This window comes from Trachemys scripta, chromosome 8 (genome assembly GCF_013100865.1).
Source record: "Trachemys scripta elegans isolate TJP31775 chromosome 8, CAS_Tse_1.0, whole genome shotgun sequence".
Taxonomy (NCBI): domain Eukaryota; kingdom Metazoa; phylum Chordata; order Testudines; family Emydidae; genus Trachemys; species Trachemys scripta.
The window spans coordinates 94,992,446-95,011,208 of NC_048305.1; the positions used below are offsets into that span (position 1 = coordinate 94,992,446).

At 39.9% G+C, this 18,763-nt stretch overlaps 1 protein-coding gene across 8 annotated transcripts in view; it reads left to right on the forward strand.

Annotated features, from left to right (window-relative positions):
• The window catches only part of DAB1 (DAB adaptor protein 1), a 706,595-nt gene that overhangs the window by 633,350 nt on the left and 54,482 nt on the right, over positions 1-18,763 (forward strand). For all 8 annotated transcript variants that reach the window (XM_034779101.1, XM_034779102.1, XM_034779096.1 and 5 more), the window contains 4 exons: positions 13,749-13,880; positions 14,502-14,621; positions 15,309-15,347; positions 16,651-16,716. In XM_034779101.1, coding sequence (XP_034634992.1) covers positions 13,749-13,880; positions 14,502-14,621; positions 15,309-15,347; positions 16,651-16,716 — 357 coding nt within the window. The remainder of the gene's footprint in view (positions 1-13,748; positions 13,881-14,501; positions 14,622-15,308; positions 15,348-16,650; positions 16,717-18,763) is intronic.

An 18,763-nucleotide genomic window follows, 5' to 3' on the forward strand; every position in this document is an offset into this window, starting at 1 on the left:
GGCAGGTATATATCATTGTGGAGATAACGAGGTTAGTTCAATCAGGGAGGGTGAGGTGCTCTGCTAGCAGTTGAGGTGTGAACACCAAGGGAGGAGAAACTGTTTCTGTAGTTGGATAGCCATTCACAGTCTTTGTTTAATCCTGATCTGATGGTGTCAAATTTGCAAATGAACTGGAGCTCAGCAGTTTCTCTTTGGAGTCTGGTCCTGAAGTTTTTTTGCTGTAAGATGGCAACCTTTACATCTGCTATGGTGTGGCCAGGGAGGTTGAAGTGTTCTCCTACAGGTTTTTGTATATTGCCATTCCTGATGTCTGACTTGTGTCCATTTATCCTCTTGCGTAGTGACTGTCCAGTTTGGCCAATGTACATAGCAGAGGGGCATTGCTGGCATATGATGGCATATATAACATTAGTGGACGTGCAGGTGAATGAGCCGGTGATGTTGTAGCTGATCTGGTTAGGTCCAGTGATGGTGTTGCTGGTGTAGATATGTGGGCAGAGTTGGCATCGAGGTTTGTTGCATGGGTTGGTTCCTGAGTTAGAGTTGTTATGGTGCGGTGCATGGTTGCTGGTGAGAATATGCTTAAGGTTGGCAGGTTGTCTGTGGGCGAGGACTGGCCTGCCTCCCAAGGTCTGTGAAAGTGAGGGATCATTGTCCAGGATGGGTTGTAGATCACTGATGATGCGTTGGAGAGGTTTAAGCTGAGGACTGTAGGTGATGGCCAGTGGAGTTCTGTTGGTTTCTCTTCTGGGCCTGTCTTGTAGCAGGAGGCTTCTGGGTACACGTCTGGCTCTATTGATTTGTTTCTTTATTTCCTTGAGAATGCTCACCAAGCATTCTCAAAACTACGATACCCACACAAGGAAATAAAGAAACAAATCAATAGAGCCAGACGTGTACCCAGAAGCCTCCTGCTACAAGACAGGCCCAGAAGAGAAACCAACAGAACTCCACTGGCCATCACCTACAGTCCTCAGCTTAAACCTCTCCAACGCATCATCAGTGATCTACAACCCATCCTGGACAATGATCCCTCACTTTCACAGACCTTGGGAGGCAGGCCAGTCCTCGCCCACAGACAACCTGCCAACCTTAAGCATATTCTCACCAGCAACCATGCACCGCACCATAACAACTCTAACTCAGGAACCAACCCATGCAACAAACCTCGATGCCAACTCTGCCCACATATCTACACCAGCAACACCATCACTGGACCTAACCAGATCAGCTACAACATCACCGGCTCATTCACCTGCACGTCCACTAATGTTATATATGCCATCATATGCCAGCAATGCCCCTCTGCTATGTACATTGGCCAAACTGGACAGTCACTACGCAAGAGGATAAATGGACACAAGTCAGACATCAGGAATGGCAATATACAAAAACCTGTAGGAGAACACTTCAACCTCCCTGGCCACACCATAGCAGATGTAAAGGTTGCCATCTTACAGCAAAAAAACTTCAGGACCAGACTCCAAAGAGAAACTGCTGAGCTCCAGTTCATTTGCAAATTTGACACCATCAGATCAGGATTAAACAAAGACTGTGAATGGCTATCCAACTACAGAAACAGTTTCTCCTCCCTTGGTGTTCACACCTCAACTGCTAGCAGAGCACCTCACCCTCCCTGATTGAACTAACCTCGTTATCTCCACAATGATATATACCTGCCTCTAGAGATTTCCATTACTTGCATCTGAAGAAGTGAGGTTCTTACCCACGAAAGCTTATGCTCCCAATACTTCTGTTAGTCTCAAAGGTGCCACAGGACCCTCTGTTGCTTTTTACAGAAAATGACAAGCAACTGCTGAGTGAGACTACCGAAATTCCCTCCTCTGGATAAGGCAGAAGAAAACTCTGAAAAAGGGGCATTTGAAAGCTATTTGTTGTTTTTCAGAGTTTCTTTGAGGGTTCCCTTTAAAAGCGTATTTTATTATTTAGCTTTAAGGCTCATCTAAAACACAGGCGAAAACACACACAGGTTTTGCCCCAGATGTACTATGCACCAGTTAAGGTATTTGTTGTGGAAACAATACAAAGTGTAACAGTGATAAATTTCAGGGTATGAATGAGATTATCTGAGGTAATTTGATACTTACAATCATAAATCACAGGAATTTATCCTGTTTTCTAGTAGATGGACTGACTATAAATTGACATGAAGAATTTGCAGGTATTTCTTATTAACAAGTGTCAGCACTCACTGTTCTGTGTATTCTGAAAGCCGCAGGTTCCTATGCCGAATGTATTATATGCAAACTACTCCTTTTAGAGTTAATGCTCATGTAAAGTCTATCACTAACACTCAGGCATACTGAACCCGTTGATTGTTCAATATTCAGTATGTCCTAAGGCAAAGGGACTGTTGTATTGTCCTATGGGTTTAGATTACCAGTTGTGGAATTATCTAGGATCCTGCAAGAGATTGTTTCTTATCTTTGTCAAGGACCATGCCATAGGTTTACAGACTCACTCACACACACTTTTTTAAAGTCAAATTGAACCAGTACAAACCCATGGCCTACAAATATGGCAGCTACATCTTTTCCCTTTCATCTGTTTTTGCTTTTCTGCAGACTCCTGCAGATGATTTTCCAACATTATAGACTTGGATCTTATGATTAAAGAGGGTTACTGCTTGCTGACCTCCCAGTGCACCCTGAATTTTAACACTGTCGATCCAAGAGATTTTTTTATGTTTTTTATAAGCTCTGAGGCTTAAAGTTTGTGTGCCAGATCAACAGAGTCTGAAACTGCCTTTCAGTGATGTGCTTTTCGAATAACAAGCTCCAGGAGGGGATGTGTATCATGTATTAAATCTATAGGCATTTAAAAAAAACACCTCCTACGTGTTGTATGAAGAAATTCATTGTGATTTGTGTAAATGAAATACCATTTAATGAGATGAAGAATGTTTTTGTTCTAAAGGTAACAAAAAGGCTTCCTAAGAGTAATGGCTTCTTGAAAAGCACTCACAGTCCAGGATGATATATCCAGATATGTTGATACCGTAATGAACCTGCTGGCTCATTACTGGGTACCATGTTATCCCCCGCAAATTCAACATCCAGTCAGTAGAGGGCTCCATAATCCCTAGAGTACATCAAAGGAAAATATAACCTGAGATCAGAGGGACCAGGCTCGGGGCTCTTTCACAACAGATAGGGAGTCAGGGCTGGCATATTCGGGGCTATGCTGGTCCAATGATCAGTGTACATGATAGGAGGGGAGAGTGCAGCAGTCATGGGCTGTGGCAGCCCTGAGGCTGCTGTGGCAGTCTTGGGGCATGATTTTCCCCAGGTCCCTGAAGACCTCAACAGCCTTTCATAGGGTACGTCTTCACTACCCGCCGTATCAGTGGGTAGCAATTGATTTATCCGGGATCGATATATCGTGTCTCATTAAGACGCAGTATTTCGATCCCCGAACGCGCTCACCGTCGACTCCGGAACTCCACCAGAGCGAGCGTTGGTAGCGCCATCGACAGGGGAGCCGCGGCCATCGATCCCATGCCGTCTGGACCCCAGGTAATTCAATCCAAGATGCTTCAACTTCAGCCACGCTATTTGCGTAGCTGAAGTTGCGTATTTTGGATCAATTCCCCTCCCGGCCCCCCCGAGTAGACCAGCCCATAGAAATGAGGATTTGCCCCTTATCCCCCCCCCCGCCCCCAGCCAATAAAAAACTTCTACAAGTGAACATTGTGTTTCATATTGTCCAGTGCATAGACAAGGCAATATAAGATGTCAGTATAATATTTAATAATATCTAAAATCTTGAACAAGAACCCCAGAATTGAACAGCCCTAAACTTTAGAAGTGTTCAAAATGCAAATCCGTATTTCAGGAATGGGCCTTATTTTTATAAAGGGATGAACTGTCTACCTTCAAACTTTGGGATGTATCAAAATCAGGATGAATTTTCCAGGCACTCGGTGCCCCTCTTCAAAACTTGATAGAGGTGGGGGCTTCTTGATACTAGCCAGGAGTCCCATGAAGAAGTAACATGCAGGATTGTAGTAAAGTAGGAGTGTTTCTTGGGATTCCAGACTCTTTAGAACTCAAACTTCTAAACAAGGGTTGATTGTCATTTTCTACAAACAGACCCTGTAGATTTACACAGCCCAGTCAGCTCCACTACAAATACAACCCCACCCACTGAGTCCAGGATCATTAATTATACTATCATATATACATACCACTTGCAGTAAAGGAGAATCTCGATTAGCTGTCAGAAGTATTAGAGCCTTTATGTTCTGGAGACAAAAACATTAGTATTTTTTATTATTATTATGGACTTTCTCCAAAAGTCCTCTTGCCCACGGAAGGCCTTGTGCAAAGCCAGGATCCAGTTTTCCAGGGCCCATACATAATTTTTAATTATTCTGTGTCACGTAACCCTTTACTCATCATTCATCATCTCTTTCATAATGTAGCCCTTCTCTTATAACCAGTGATGTAAACAACCGATTGAAACTGGCGCAGAAATGACAGAAAAATAATACAATCGATCACAGGAAATCCAGCAATATAACTTTTGTGTAGTATATTTGGTTTTCCAAAGCACTACAAAAAGACACTTTTTGCTTTCTGTGCTTTAGGATTTCTTTTTGTTCCTGAACAATATTTGCAAGGACATATTTTAAATGTAACTTGGAATTAATACTAATTGGCAAAAACTTTTTACATTTTGCCAGCTAATTCCTACCCCCAATACACTCAACATCTTTAAAACTTTTGCAGAGATGTTATGAAATTGGCCATGTATGCATTCCAGTTGTGTTTTGTTCTTTTCGTAAGTTCATATATCTAATAAATGGATCTACTGCATGAGCAATTTAGCATTTGCTTTCCAAGCTAAGGTACAATAACTAAATGTGCATCTGGTCTTTGTCAGACATTATTACAAATTATGAGAGCAAGACAGAAATATATTACCATAAGAGTGTTCTTTTTTCTTAAATGAGGTTCCTGGAATTTCCAGCTACATCAGCCAGACCTATTCATCACAATTAGGCTGTGTGCTTGCAAAGTAAGGCCTTGCTGACTTCATTGACTAACTCTGGATATGTCTACACAGCAAAGAAAAGCCTGTGGCTGGCCTGGGCTTGTGGGGCTCGGGCTGCTTCATTGCCGTGTAGACTTCTGAGCTCGGGCTGGAGCCTGCGCCGTAGGACCCTGCAGAGTGGGAAGGTCCCAGAGCTCGGGCTCCAGCCTGAGCCCAGAAGTCTACTCAGAAGTGAAGCTGTGGACCCACTGTGGGTTTTTCTTTGCTGTGTAGATATATCCAAAATGACCTTTGTTTCAGGCCCTAACACAGTAGCACTCAGAGGCCCCAATCAGATTCCCAGCCCCAATGTGCTAAGCACTATACAAACACAAATAAAGACAATAGTTCCTGCCCTGGAGAACTTCACAGTTTTCCACCTGTAAAATTGGGGTAATACGGTACTTCCCTACCTAACCGAGGGGGTTAGTTCAAGAGAGGATTAATTCAAGACATTAAGCCACTGTGAATGTACATGTTGGGTTCAATCCAGCAACACGTGAAGGACATGCTTTAAACAGGTGATTAGGTCCACTGACTTTTGATTCTCCTCTTGACTCTACCACAGACTTTCGGTGTGAGCTTGGACAAGTAATGTAGCATTTTGGTGCTTGCCATCTGGAAAAAGAGACTGACTTTGCTGGGGCTACTCACATGCTTAAATTTAAGCAGGTGCTGAAGTGCTTTGCTGGGTCAGGGTTATCAGCTTGCAGGGTTGAGCCCATTGTGACAGCTGATAATTTTTTAATGATGCCAAATACTTTTACATGCTCATTTATGGTACAGATACAATCCTTTAATGTATGTATAATTTGAAAGTGTGCACTATCGGGTATGATTTTTGTGTTTATGAAGAATAGCCACTGAAATTCCTTTTACAAGGATTTACAAAAGCCTTTCCTCAAGTTATTGTGGGTAAAATCTGTCCTTACTAAAGAGGCTCAGGGATTAGACAGATTTATTTTCCTTTCATTGTGAAGCCATGTTTTAAAGGCCAGCCATCTGAAGAGAACTCCATTCATGCTTGGAGAACATTCCAAAGGTTACAACTTCCTTTTTTTTCCTATGCTTGTTTTCCACAAGGGAGCTATTCTGTTACCTATTGTCCGCTAAGACTGAATGAATGGCTTAGGGTCAAACAGCTTCAATGGCGGACTATTCATTTTCAGCCACATAGAGCTTTGCAAATGTTCGGCAGAACAGACAGTCTCTTTCAGTGAGAGGGTTCAATCATATTCATGCTCAAAACTCCTGCTTCCAAGCCCATTCTGCGGTACATGCTGCAATCAAACTGCAAATTGTCATGTTGCTCTTTGTTCACTTTTCTTGCTCTGTGCTACCAGGTTCAATTTTGTACTCTTTTATTTGTTTCTGAGCTGTGTAATCCGTGGTGTCTCAGCCAGGATGTGGAACACAGCACATTATATCAGGACCACAAGAGAGGCGCCCATTTGGGTTTGCTTATTTGACTGTTGAAATATGAGATGCTTCTTTCAGAAGGTTGAATTGAAAAGATACCTTGTCCAAAAAAATGTCAATAGAAGTTTAATATGTGGATCATTTGCTAACCGTGAACTATATCTCACCTCATTCACAATCAAGGTTCCACACACACAGTTATTTGTATTCGCCTAGTGATTTTTAATATTACCACATCAAAGGGCTAGATAATCGTACCTAATGAAATGTGCTTTTTATTTTATTTAGTACTGTGTATTTGTGTTTTATGGGGCTCATTACAGGTATCCATTGCATTGACCAGTATTACAGCATATAAATGGCAAAATACACATAGCTGAACAGTTGGGATGTGATCTCATATAGGAAGGATGGCATGGAATTGTGGTTAAGGCAGAGGGCTGGGTGACAGGAGGACTGGGTTCTAATTCTGGCTCTGCCCCCGATTTCTTGTGTGGCCTTAGACAAGGCATGTAATCTCTTTATGCCTTAGTTTCACCACCTGTTGAGAGCATCAAATAGAAGATATACTATAAGTGCAGAGTATGAAACAATGAGACCACAAGTACCTAGTGCTACATTTTTAATTACAAATATATGCACAGTTTTATAGTGCACCACTGTTACACACACACACACACATATATATATTCACAACATATAGCAGAATTGGGGAGAATTATTATACTTGCATAGGTATTCAGGAGTTTTTTATTCAGTATATAAATAAGAGACTGACATTTTCCTAGATATATGGCAATTTGTGCTTATTGTTTGCTTCTCATGTGTTACAATTATGCTCCTCATGGTGAGATTAAAGCAGTTTAATTTAATCTCTGATCTGTCCCACATCTCATATTTTGTTTAGCCACATTCTCTAGGCCTTTCCTTTTGTGAGTTGTAATGTGTTGCTGGTAATATTCCAAATAAATAACTGACTTTGTTACTTTGAAGATTTGGGGGAACACCTCCCAGATCATAAAAGTTGGAAATTTAATCAAAGTTTATTTTTCAGGTTTGCTTAAAGCTTAAGTGTAACTAACCAAATTTTTTACATCTGGAAAAAATGTGTTTTGAGTGTTCTGTTTACTTACACCCTTTCCTACTTGGGCTTCAAACACAATCTAGGAAACTTTTGTATAACTATTAGAAAAATTAGCAGAAATTATAAGAGACATTTAATCAAAAGAAAATATGAGCAAAAAACTGTGCCTAACCCTAGGAGAAAGGAGAAGAGCAACTTGCCACCAATTCAAAAATCAACAGCAACGGTAAATTCACATAGAGAATAATATTCCAAATACACTGTGACGCCTTCCCTGTTTAGACTGTAGCGACCTCTGTCAGAGACCAGATGATTCTATCTCTGCTTTTACACTTTTGTTGACATAACAAATGTTGCCAGAGTGTTCTTGAATTGAACTGAGTGCGCCAGTAAACTATCAGAAAGAGATGGAGAGAGAAATGCCAAGGATGAATCCAGTGCAGGAGGCACAAAGCAGTTGGCTCTCCCAGTGAAGGAACTCTGGCACTACCTCTGCTCATGTTTGCTTTGTGCTGTAGTCAATGATTTTTAAACTGTTTAACTACAGCTCTGAAATGCACCAAGCTGAATCCTCTTTACTACTTCATATTAAATTGAGAATTTCTGCAGCCGGTGCTCGGTGCATTTTCCCCCATCTGCTCACTCACCACATAGTTCCATAGGCAAATTCTTTGCCACTCCATCTGCCACCCCACATGCTAAATTCTAGAAAATCAACACTGAAAAGTTCAAGCTGCAAACTGATTTGCAGATTTCTTTTCCATTTCACCAACATTTAAGCTCTGATATAGAAGCTGTTATATTTTTTCCCGAAACCGTATACATATAGTACCACTGAAATGCAGGCACCCCTAGGGTGGAAGGTAAGCAAAAGGTGGACATCATCTTCACAGCCCTCTGGTCCTAATGGAGGTCACCAGAGAAAATCCCTACCAATGGGATCTGAAATGTCCATAGAGAACCTACAGAAAGTACCTACATACAATAAACTGCATGAAATGCAGTCTCTCCATCACTGAAAGGTGTAAAGCTAGACTCACCTGGCTAATAATTGAACCTGCAATTCTAGAGAATCTAGGTGTTTCAAATCTGCTGCTTAAGCCACTAACCCATCCTACACTAGAAACAGATGTTTTGAACTACTGTTCCATTTAACCCTGCAAATCCAAAAGGTGTCTCATTAGACTGACTGCTAGGAAGACAGAAATGAAAAGTGTTTAGGGAAAATGATTGTGTGTGTGTGTGTGCACACCAAGCAGCATGAATATTTGTAACAAAGTCTCACATCTAAAAGAGAAACTAGCCAAACTTCTGTACCTCCCTTGTCTTCAATGGAGACAAGACCTAATCTCAGAATCACTGCAGTCCCACATTGTGTAATTTAACATGTTGCTGTAAATTGTGGTAAAACGTTTCCAGCTCACCAAGCCTGTTACTAAGGTGATACAATAATTTTACTCCATGAGTTCAAATTCTGGGATTCTTATTTAGTAAGCGCTCTAGACATTTATGGCCAGATTTTCTGAAGTGCTAAGCACTCACAACTTGAGTCAAAATTTATGGCAGCTGCAGGTTCCGAGCATTTCTGAAACTATGGCCCTTAAAGTACTTTTTAATATTGTATATATGTTGTAATTAGAATGTATAGCTAGATAACTATAAACAGAAAACTATAATAAAGCCTAAGTGGTGCAGGGGATCTCATTATATCTGTCTTCCGTGCACAAGTGAATTTCACCCAGCATGCAGAAGTAGTTCTTGCAAAGCCTTAAAAGATTGTTGGCTCAAATAGAGTAGGAAATGCTCTTGACAGATATCAAACAGGAATAGAAATATAGAGAATGGGTGGACAAGGTCTGTCACTCCTCTCACAAAGCTAATGGTGGCAGTAGTGGCACATAAATTTGAGTCAGTTGATACCACTGATCTGAAAGCAGGCTCATGGGGTAAATTAATTAATATGAAAGGTTCTTTATATGAAATCCCTGTGGAGCTTGTCCATATAAATATAACATTGTTTTATTTGTGATTTCTGCTATTGACTGAGCACCATTTACAAGATGCTTTGCTGCTTTCCCTGCAGGATAATTCTCACTGGGGGTCTTACTACTGTGCCCCGGGCCTCAATAAATAGGCTGCCTCATTAAAAAGGGAATAGTGATAGTATGGCCGTGACTTTGTAACACCACCTAACTCTCATATTTGACATGATTGCTGGCCTCTCTAAGTGCTTAATTGATTCAGGAGAACTGGAGGCCAGAGCATGGAAATCCAAGGGGCAAGATGAGGATCAAGGGTGAACAAATTTATGACAGGCTCTAAGCAGCCTGAGGGAAATTAGAAATGCTACTGATCTCTGAGGTAGCTCAATCAATTCAATGGGGGGAGGGGGCAACATGGGAGAGCAGCAGAAGCAGAGGACAGCCTGGAAAAAGGAGAGAAAATAATGACTAGGTAGGTACAGAGGCCAAAAGTGCCTGTGGAAGGGGAGCGCAGGGTCAGTGGACGTTACAGCAACCCTTAAATTGCAGTAGCAAAGACAAAACAGGCCCATTGCTACACCATAGTTTGTGAGGATTCCGCCCACCACTCCACCTTTTCAGAGACCCCCTGCGCAAAGCCTGTTTACTTGATCTTTGTGCATAGATCAGGGTTAGGCCTGCTTTGTATGATGGCAGTGACTGAGCGCTCTGGCTTTTTAAAGTATTATTTGCCACTTTATCTCCTAAACTTCAAATTCAAAAAATCCATCCAAAAATGTAAGTAAAACAAAAGAGCTCTACGAATGAGGTCCCATTCCCCTTAGCCTCGCAAGACAGCAAGTACTGTGAACAGTTATAGTACTGAGCAGTCGTGTATACCACTCTTTGTTATCCTGTGTGTCACAGCTTATTCATGCTTTTATCATATTTTTGAATCCTGTATATTTTGTACTGCGGATAGTGTTGCATACAGACTCGAACAATAATATGGACGATATGTTTAATGGATTTTTTTTTAAACAACTAAAGCTTAAATGGTAAAGCAAATTACTTTCTAATCTATGCAGTATTTAATTGACTGTATTGAACCATAATACAAATTAAGCCGTCGCTGTAATTTGTTCTGTCATACTGCAGCCCTCCAAACAATTTGATACTTCATTTATAAATTGGTAAATGGCTCATAGAAGCACTCAGCAAAGATATTGTAAAATTGTCAAATAATAGCTGAAGGAATGTATCAGGGAGAATAACAAAAGGGGGTCTCATGAACACACCTTGAGTGGGTTATGAAATACTTATTTCATATGCCCATCTTCCTCTAGAGGCAAGATTATGTCATAATAAAAGTCCTGAGGATAAAAGAGAAGGAGAGAGAGAGAAAATTAGAATGTGTACTTGAATGTAGAACAACAGTTTTGTTTCATTTCCATTTGGGGCTATGGAACAGTGTTTTAAGAGTAGTAACTGAATGCAAGCAGTGTTGTAAAACTGATTGGATAAAGAAGGCATTTGCACTGATCAGCCATATTTTAAAGGCCAGATTAAATTAGCATATGGTGGATTCTCATAAATTAATCACAATCTATAAAGATTGTGTATTTGTAGACTGTTCTTTTGTTTAGCTGGCCATTTCTAATTTCTGCTTGAGAAGGGAGAGACATCTGGCCATATTCTCCCTCACTTCACACGTTTACACCAGTGCAAAGTGGGGGTTAAATGCTACCATATCTGATTAGCTACAGGACATGATTCTGATCTCCAGTTTTACACAGATTTTACTCCATTGACTGCAATGGGGTTACTTCCAATTTACTACAGCAGTGTAAGTGTATGGTAGAGAAGAATCAGGCACATACTTATTAAGTCAAAACTTTAGATTAAGTTAGTTGAAAATTAAAAAAATATATATCAAGCAACTCCTAGACTCACCTAGGTCTGCAAAAGAATAATTTCAAGTGATTATGTACATCTGCATTTCAGTACAACTGTATGGACAATATTTCATTTTATGTATGTGGTCCAAGGCTGGAGAAAATTATGACACGTGTGCTCAGAATCTCTCTCTGACTAATGAAAACTTCTTGAGAGCAATCTTTCTAAACACTCCATAAAGTAAAATATGCAAAAAGATAATGCCGCAGACACCTTTACTTATTTTGATGCTCAATATTGCCTTGCAAATGGTATCATCAGCAATTACAAATGTAATGATTTTAGAACCATTAATGAGGGTTCCCAAATAAATTAAAATGTCTCCATCTGGTGTCTTGCATTGTAGATGATATTTTTCCACCTCAGAATAATCGTCAAATCTAATTCTACCAGGAAGGAGTTTAATTTCAGTGCAAAATGCTGCATGGCAATCAATAAAAAACTTTTATTTAACAGGAGCCTGAGATAACATTCTCTATAATATACACCATTTAAAGAAAGGGGAACATTTAATTTCACTATTACAGAGAGCATGCAACTTGAGCTGAGAATAAACCAATAAATCAATGTCCCTATATTATATAAATGCGATCTCATCATCAATTTTACATCATTAACACATTGGGAAAGCGACATCTCTCATGAACAATAGCCATCTAAAACCCAGCCCTGTTCAAATTGCAGTCAGTGGCAGTACACCCGTTAGCCTGAACATGAGCCATCTTGAACCCCAAAAGTTGTGTGACACTTACTAACAAAATGAAAAAATATCCAATCTTTTGTCTTATAAGCAGTCATCTCTCATCTTTGTGTTACATTTCCATTTTCATTTCATCCCCCATTTCTACAGCAGTCTCATCACGGGCACACACACCCCTCTCTCTCTCTCTCACACTCACACACACACTCTCTCGCTCTGTTTTCACACATTTAAAAAAATGTAAAAATAACCGATGGTTTAGAGCTCAGGGTACTATGCTGATTGTCCATATGTGTTTTTCTCAAAAAGGACAGGAATGTGATCCTCTAGTAGTGCCCTTTCTGAGGTTTTGTCTGCACTTGAGAATGGTATTCTTTTTAGACTGTGAAGAGCAAGAGACATGTAGGAAGTAAGAAATTCAGACGAAGTAAGAAATTCAGACCTATAAAGTTATCGTCTGCACTCAGGGTAGCCCGGACTCAATAATTGGTGTAGACAGGGATGTAGTAGAGGGGTTGATTCAGTTGGTGCAAACCTTGGCTTTCCCTTCGTTACGCTTAAGGGGTCATCACTTGTGCTACTCTTCTGTACTTTTAGCTCCTCCATGGCATCCCTCTCTATGTGGTCCAAAAGATGGGCTTGGCGCTTGCATGGACAAAGGGACTGTTGCTTATATATTTGCCTCTGTAGCTCCTATATTGTCTCTGGACCTGAGGTAGACTATGGGGTCTCATACCCTTTTATAGAAGGCTTTAAAGCCTTTTTATTTCACAAGGACTTTGAAAGTGGATGCTAGTTTTGTTTACTGCATTAAATACAGCTGTATGGAAATGTTCACAATTAAAATGAAAAGCCATGCATTTGGGTGCTTTCACATTTTCTTGTGACATCAAAAACAGGCCTTTCACACACAGTTTTGCAACAAAATTTGCAAATTTTTCAGACAAAAATGGGCCATTGTCAGCTAAAAACCAATCCCTTTTCAAACCAAGAAGGGGGGAAAATTTACGAGTTTTCGAGAAAAGTAAAATTTTGCTGCTCTGATGTTGCCCTAAATGCAATTCTAAAAATACAATTTGTAGTTGGATCCTTATCCCATTGTGGGCAATGGGAATTTTGCCATTGATTCCATAGGGAGTAAGATCAAGTCTTAGGCCCCAGGCCTGCGGTCAGTGGGGCTCTGTGCTGCCATAGAAGTCGTCCCACATGGATCCAGTAAGAGGCTTGGAGCTAGAATCCTGATAATCAGATAGGTGCTTCTTGTTATTTTATACATTTTAGACATCAAATTAATTGCTAAGGTGCCTAGAATACTTTATTGAATTATCTCGCACCATAAGGTATTGGAAGAAACGTTTATGCAAAACATGAATACAGTGCTTAAATTGGTCAAAACACTTGTTTAGAGATCGCCTGATTGCACTGTCCAAACATTGCTATTCATTTTGATGCAATGGCTTTTTAAAATTTGGTAGACATACGAAGACCCAGGTAAAATGTATGTCTTGAGAATTAAATTATAGCTTGAATGGAATGTTTTTATAGATGTTTTGGTTTGCTTTTTTAATAGCTACTACAGCACCATCATGCAGTTCATGAAATTTCGTACATTGCAAAGGATATCACAGACCACCGAGCCTTTGGATATGTGTGTGGAAAGGAAGGAAATCATAGATTTGTGGCAATAAAAACAGCCCAGGCAGTAAGTATCAAATCTTTGTCATTTTCTATAGTTTAACTCAATTTGAAAGTTATGTCTTTAATGTTGCTATTCAAAAGGGCATGCTAGCTTGTTTGCTCAATATACGTGCTGTCAGATGTGTCTGCATAGAAGTTCTTAGATGGTGGATTAGCTATACCCAGTCTGAGAAAAAGGGAATGTATTTCACCCTTCTTAATTTTTCTTGATGTATTCCTTCTAATTAGTAATTATTTTCCTTTCTAATTAAACTAGATACATCGACGGAATACAAATATGTTTACATATGTTCGTAGACTCATTTAAACAGAAAACGATAGAAAACAAATAGCTACTTTGCATAAAAACTGCCCTAATTTCATTGTATTAGAAACCACTAATAAATATAAGCAATACTTTCAATACTCATAAGTATAATTATCATTAATCTGCAAATATAATTAGTTTTATAGAAATGAACCTTAGCCTAGATGCAATTTTCTAAACTGATATAAACAAGGTAGAAATTAATTCAGTGTGAAGTTCCTTCTCTTGAAAGGTAGATATCACTGTTCTACCAACAGGACCGGGGGGAAAAGTCTTCTTTCCTTTATTAAAACCTACTTACTGTTTTTGCTTCAATAGGCTGAGCCTGTAATTCTGGACTTGCGAGACCTGTTTCAGCTCATTTATGAATTGAAACAAAGGGAAGAAATGGAAAAAAAGGCACAAAAGGACAAGCAGTGCGAACAAGCAGTATACCAGGTATCTGGGTGTGCTTAGCTTCTAGCCAGTCAGAGGATAGGGGTAGGGGTTTCAGGATCATGCTCCACACGGACAAATAGAAAGGTAACAGCTCTTACTTTGCCAAAGTAGGCGTAAGTATCAGGGGGGTAGCCATGTTAATCTGGATCTGTAAAAAGCAACAGAGAGTCCTGTGGCATCTTTAAGACTAACAGATGTACTGGAGCATAAGCTTTCGTGGGTGAATGCCCACTTCGTCGGATGCATGTAATGGAAATTTCCAGGGACTTATGGAAATTTAAGTAGGCTTAAACCATGATGGAAATTGTAACACTGGGTAAGATGAAAATCTTAGAAACATGAAATGATGTACTCATTTCGTATAGAGAGTGTTCCTTTGAATTAGAGAGACAACTTTTAGTGGAAGCCAGCACGTTGGGTAGATCTGTTTTAAGAGTGTTTGGTAACTGTAGCACAGTTCGAATTTTGCTTCAGAATGTGTCGTCTTAAATAAAGTCAGACAAGGTGCAGCTTTGATTAAAAGTTACCTTGTGCAATAACACAACAGTTATCTGTAAACTCAAAAAGAAATATCTATTTTTAACGTACAATGAGCTCATTTCTTTGCTGTCCTTTAATTTCCGAATACAGTCTTGTTTCTCTGCTGTTTATGTTCTTTGCTTTTACCGCCTGTCCTCCTTGCTGTAGACAATTTTGGAAGAAGATGTAGAAGATCCTGTGTACCAGGTAATTTCTGAAGCTGTACAGATTAGGTTTCAGAAATAGTTAGATATACATTATCCTATTTTCAGACACAGGCTAGTCTTGAAACAAAGTACTGCTAAAGTTTACTGAGATACATTTTAAGTAGAGGGAAAACAATCTCAACATAAAGCAGAATATTTACTAAGTTCTAGATAATAATACTAATATGTAATATTACAATATAGGATGGAAACCTTAAATATTTGCTTAGAATATCTTTTAGAAACTGAAGTGAAAGTTTTCGCTCCAAAAATAATGACACATCTTTGTGGGGAAACGTAACAAAAACAGAAACTATTTTGAAAACAACAATGAGGGTGAAATCCTGGCCCCATGGAAGTCAGTGGGAGTTTTGCCATTGACTTCACTGGGGCCAGAATTTCTCCCAGAGCATCACTACTGGTACCAGGGGAAAAACTGGAATTGACTACTGTAACCAGCTGATTTGGTATGTTGGCAGTTTGGGTCTTATTAAATAAGCTGTTGTGCATACTCACTCTAACATTTTGCTGGAAATGTAGGATCCTAATAAAATGCTACTTCATTTGAGACTAAGATTTTCAAAAGTAATTAGAGACGTCAGGTGCCTCTATTTTTGCATGCCAGCTTAATACACCTGAAAGGAGCCTGGTTTCTGGAGAGTAACTATTTAGTGAAAATCAGGCCCCTTTGACATGCCCCATAGGAGGCATCCAAAATGGAGACACCCTTAATCATTATTCGCTTTTGAAAAACTTGGCTAAAAGTTTTATTTTGATAACCCTAACCAGTAAGGATTGTAAAGCCATAACCTAAAAAAAGTAAAGCAAAGTAGCAAACTATTACTATGAAACTTGTTACATAAGCACCAAACTGTTCTCTGAGTTTTGGTTTAGCTTTCTTATTCACTACTAATAAATTTGGGGAGTTGGGGGAGGGGGATGATGATTATTCAGCCCAGAGGCCTGTTCCTGCTTCCATTGAAGTCCATGTCAAAATTCCCATTGACTTCAATGAGAGCAGAAATGGGCTTCAGAATGTATCCCTAGTGAGAGAGCAGCAGGAAGTTGATCTAATGATCATTAAAGAAGAGCCAGGTCTGTTTTATTGCTCTTTCATTAAAAAGAAAACAATATAACTCTGTGTTTTCCAGCAAACTGATTATCCTTGTGCCAACCTATGCTTTGAACCTGTTTCCTTAATACCTGCCTATGTTTAGGGTTTTTTTTAATCTGGAATTCCAAATTGCCTTTTTTCCACTTCTGTTTCATCTTTGACCTTTCCTCTTTGGCGGCTGATGTAATAGTACATTGTGTTTGAGGCTGGACATGAGCCAATCCGTGAGCCTGAAACAGAAGAAAACATATATCAGGTATAAAATGGCTACATTTGTGTTACTTCTGCACCCAATGCAAACATTTAGCAAAGCACATTTCATAGACTGAAGTTCACTTAGTTTTCATTCATCGTGACATTTCATCTTCATTCAAGTTACATAAATAATTTTCAAAGTCTCAGTATGCTTTCCTTATTTATTTGTTTTTCTTTTCAGCCCTTTCAGAATGTATCCACTTCATCTTTGGTAACTGATGTAGGGTCATAAACATTGTGTACTCTGTATAGTATGACAAATAGTGGATTCCTTTCTTTCCTTTTAATCTGCAACATTTTTTATAACTGCATCCAGTTTTACAACACACACACACACACACACACACACCCCACGTCCTGCATTCTGTACTCTGACAAATCTCCCATCGATGGTAATGTAAAATACCCCTTTTGTCATTCAGTCCATCCTCCAGGGGTCAGTGCAGGACTTATCAAAAGATTATTTAATTCAGTTTAAATCACAAACAAGAGCAAATCTGAAGACAGAGAGATCTCTGTTCTGTTAAAAGAAATTACAACAGGAAAATCAAGATTTCAATAAATCCTTCATAGGGTGGAGGGTTATAAAGGGCCCCAGCATTTTGTTGGGATGTAGTTTAGGTTAATCTGGTTGTAACACAGACCTTTAAAAACAGACAAGTTGGGATGGAATGGAGGAGGACGGGAGGGAAATTTAGAAAAGACGGTAATGAAAGAAAGAATGAAGAAAAGAGTAGAAAAACAAAGGGACAGAATGGGATTTAGGCCAGAAGAGAGAGGAGTAAGAAGGTGGAACATAAGTAAATGAGTGGGATTTAGGGCATTCTGTTATTTGATCATTAGCTCATTAAGTTCATATGTACATTTAAGCCTACAAAGCTGTGTTGTTCTCCCATCACTAACTAAAATATGCTATGTAGCCAGTGCGTTAAAGCCACTAGGGGTGAATGTATTTTCCTGCACACACAGTGTGTTAAGTTTGGAGATAAGCTAGGACAGGGGTCCTCAACCTTTTTCTTTCTGAGGGCCCCCCAACATGCTATAGCTTCGGCTCACCTGTGCCACAAGAACTGCTTTTCTGCATATCCAGCAGATTAAAAGCCAGGGCCGGTGTTAGGGGATAGCAAGCAGGGCAATTGCCATTGGCCCCATGCCACAAAGCTAAGTTGCTCGGGCTTCGGCTTCAGCCCCGGGTGATGGGGCTCAGGCTTCGGCTTTCTCATTTATTTTGGCAGACTCCTGAAATCTGCTCACATCCCCTCGGGGGCCCTGGACCTCCGGTTGAGAACTGCTGAGCTAGGATACATGGTTTGAAGTGTAGTTGCTGTCTGAAAAGTGACCTTATTTAAAATTCTCTCTCTAAGTGTCATACTCCTGCTCGCCCCATAATTTTCATATCAAATGCATGCAATCAGCTTAAGATATTTTAACTGGTGGTGACCAAAATGCAGAGCTATTGAAGAAGTATCTGTGACGCCAGGGAAGGAAGGTGAAGGGGATCTCTAAGAAGTGTTATAGGTGGCTAAGAGGGGAGTCATGGTCAATGTATCAGACAAGGGACTGAGGTTGAGAAGAATGAGAGAGAGGAGCCCGTTCATACAAAGGGCAGTTGCTTTTCCGGGAGCGATGGAAGCCAGACCAGACTCAATCAAAACCATTTGTTTTGAGGGACCTAGCGAATGTGAATGAATAACAATAGCGTTTCCAAGGTTTTGCTAAAATGGAAAGAAAGGATGGTAGACAACAGAGGAGATCTGTACTGTTCTGGAAGTGCTGCCTCTGCCCTCTGAATCACCAGTGAATTGTTCAAGGCTTCATTTGATGGACCCTGGACATGGTGAAAGGTTTCTTTTCTAAGTGGTGGCAATGAAAATCATGCCAGTTTTGCCTGTGGTCCCTTGTACTTCTCTACATTTACTATAGGCAATACATTGAATATGGTAAACACTGAAATTAGCTAACCACAAATCTTAGTTAGTTATCTATTGCAATTGACAAACAAACACTGAAGTATCACCACAGTAGAGTTTCCCATGGGACTCTAGTCT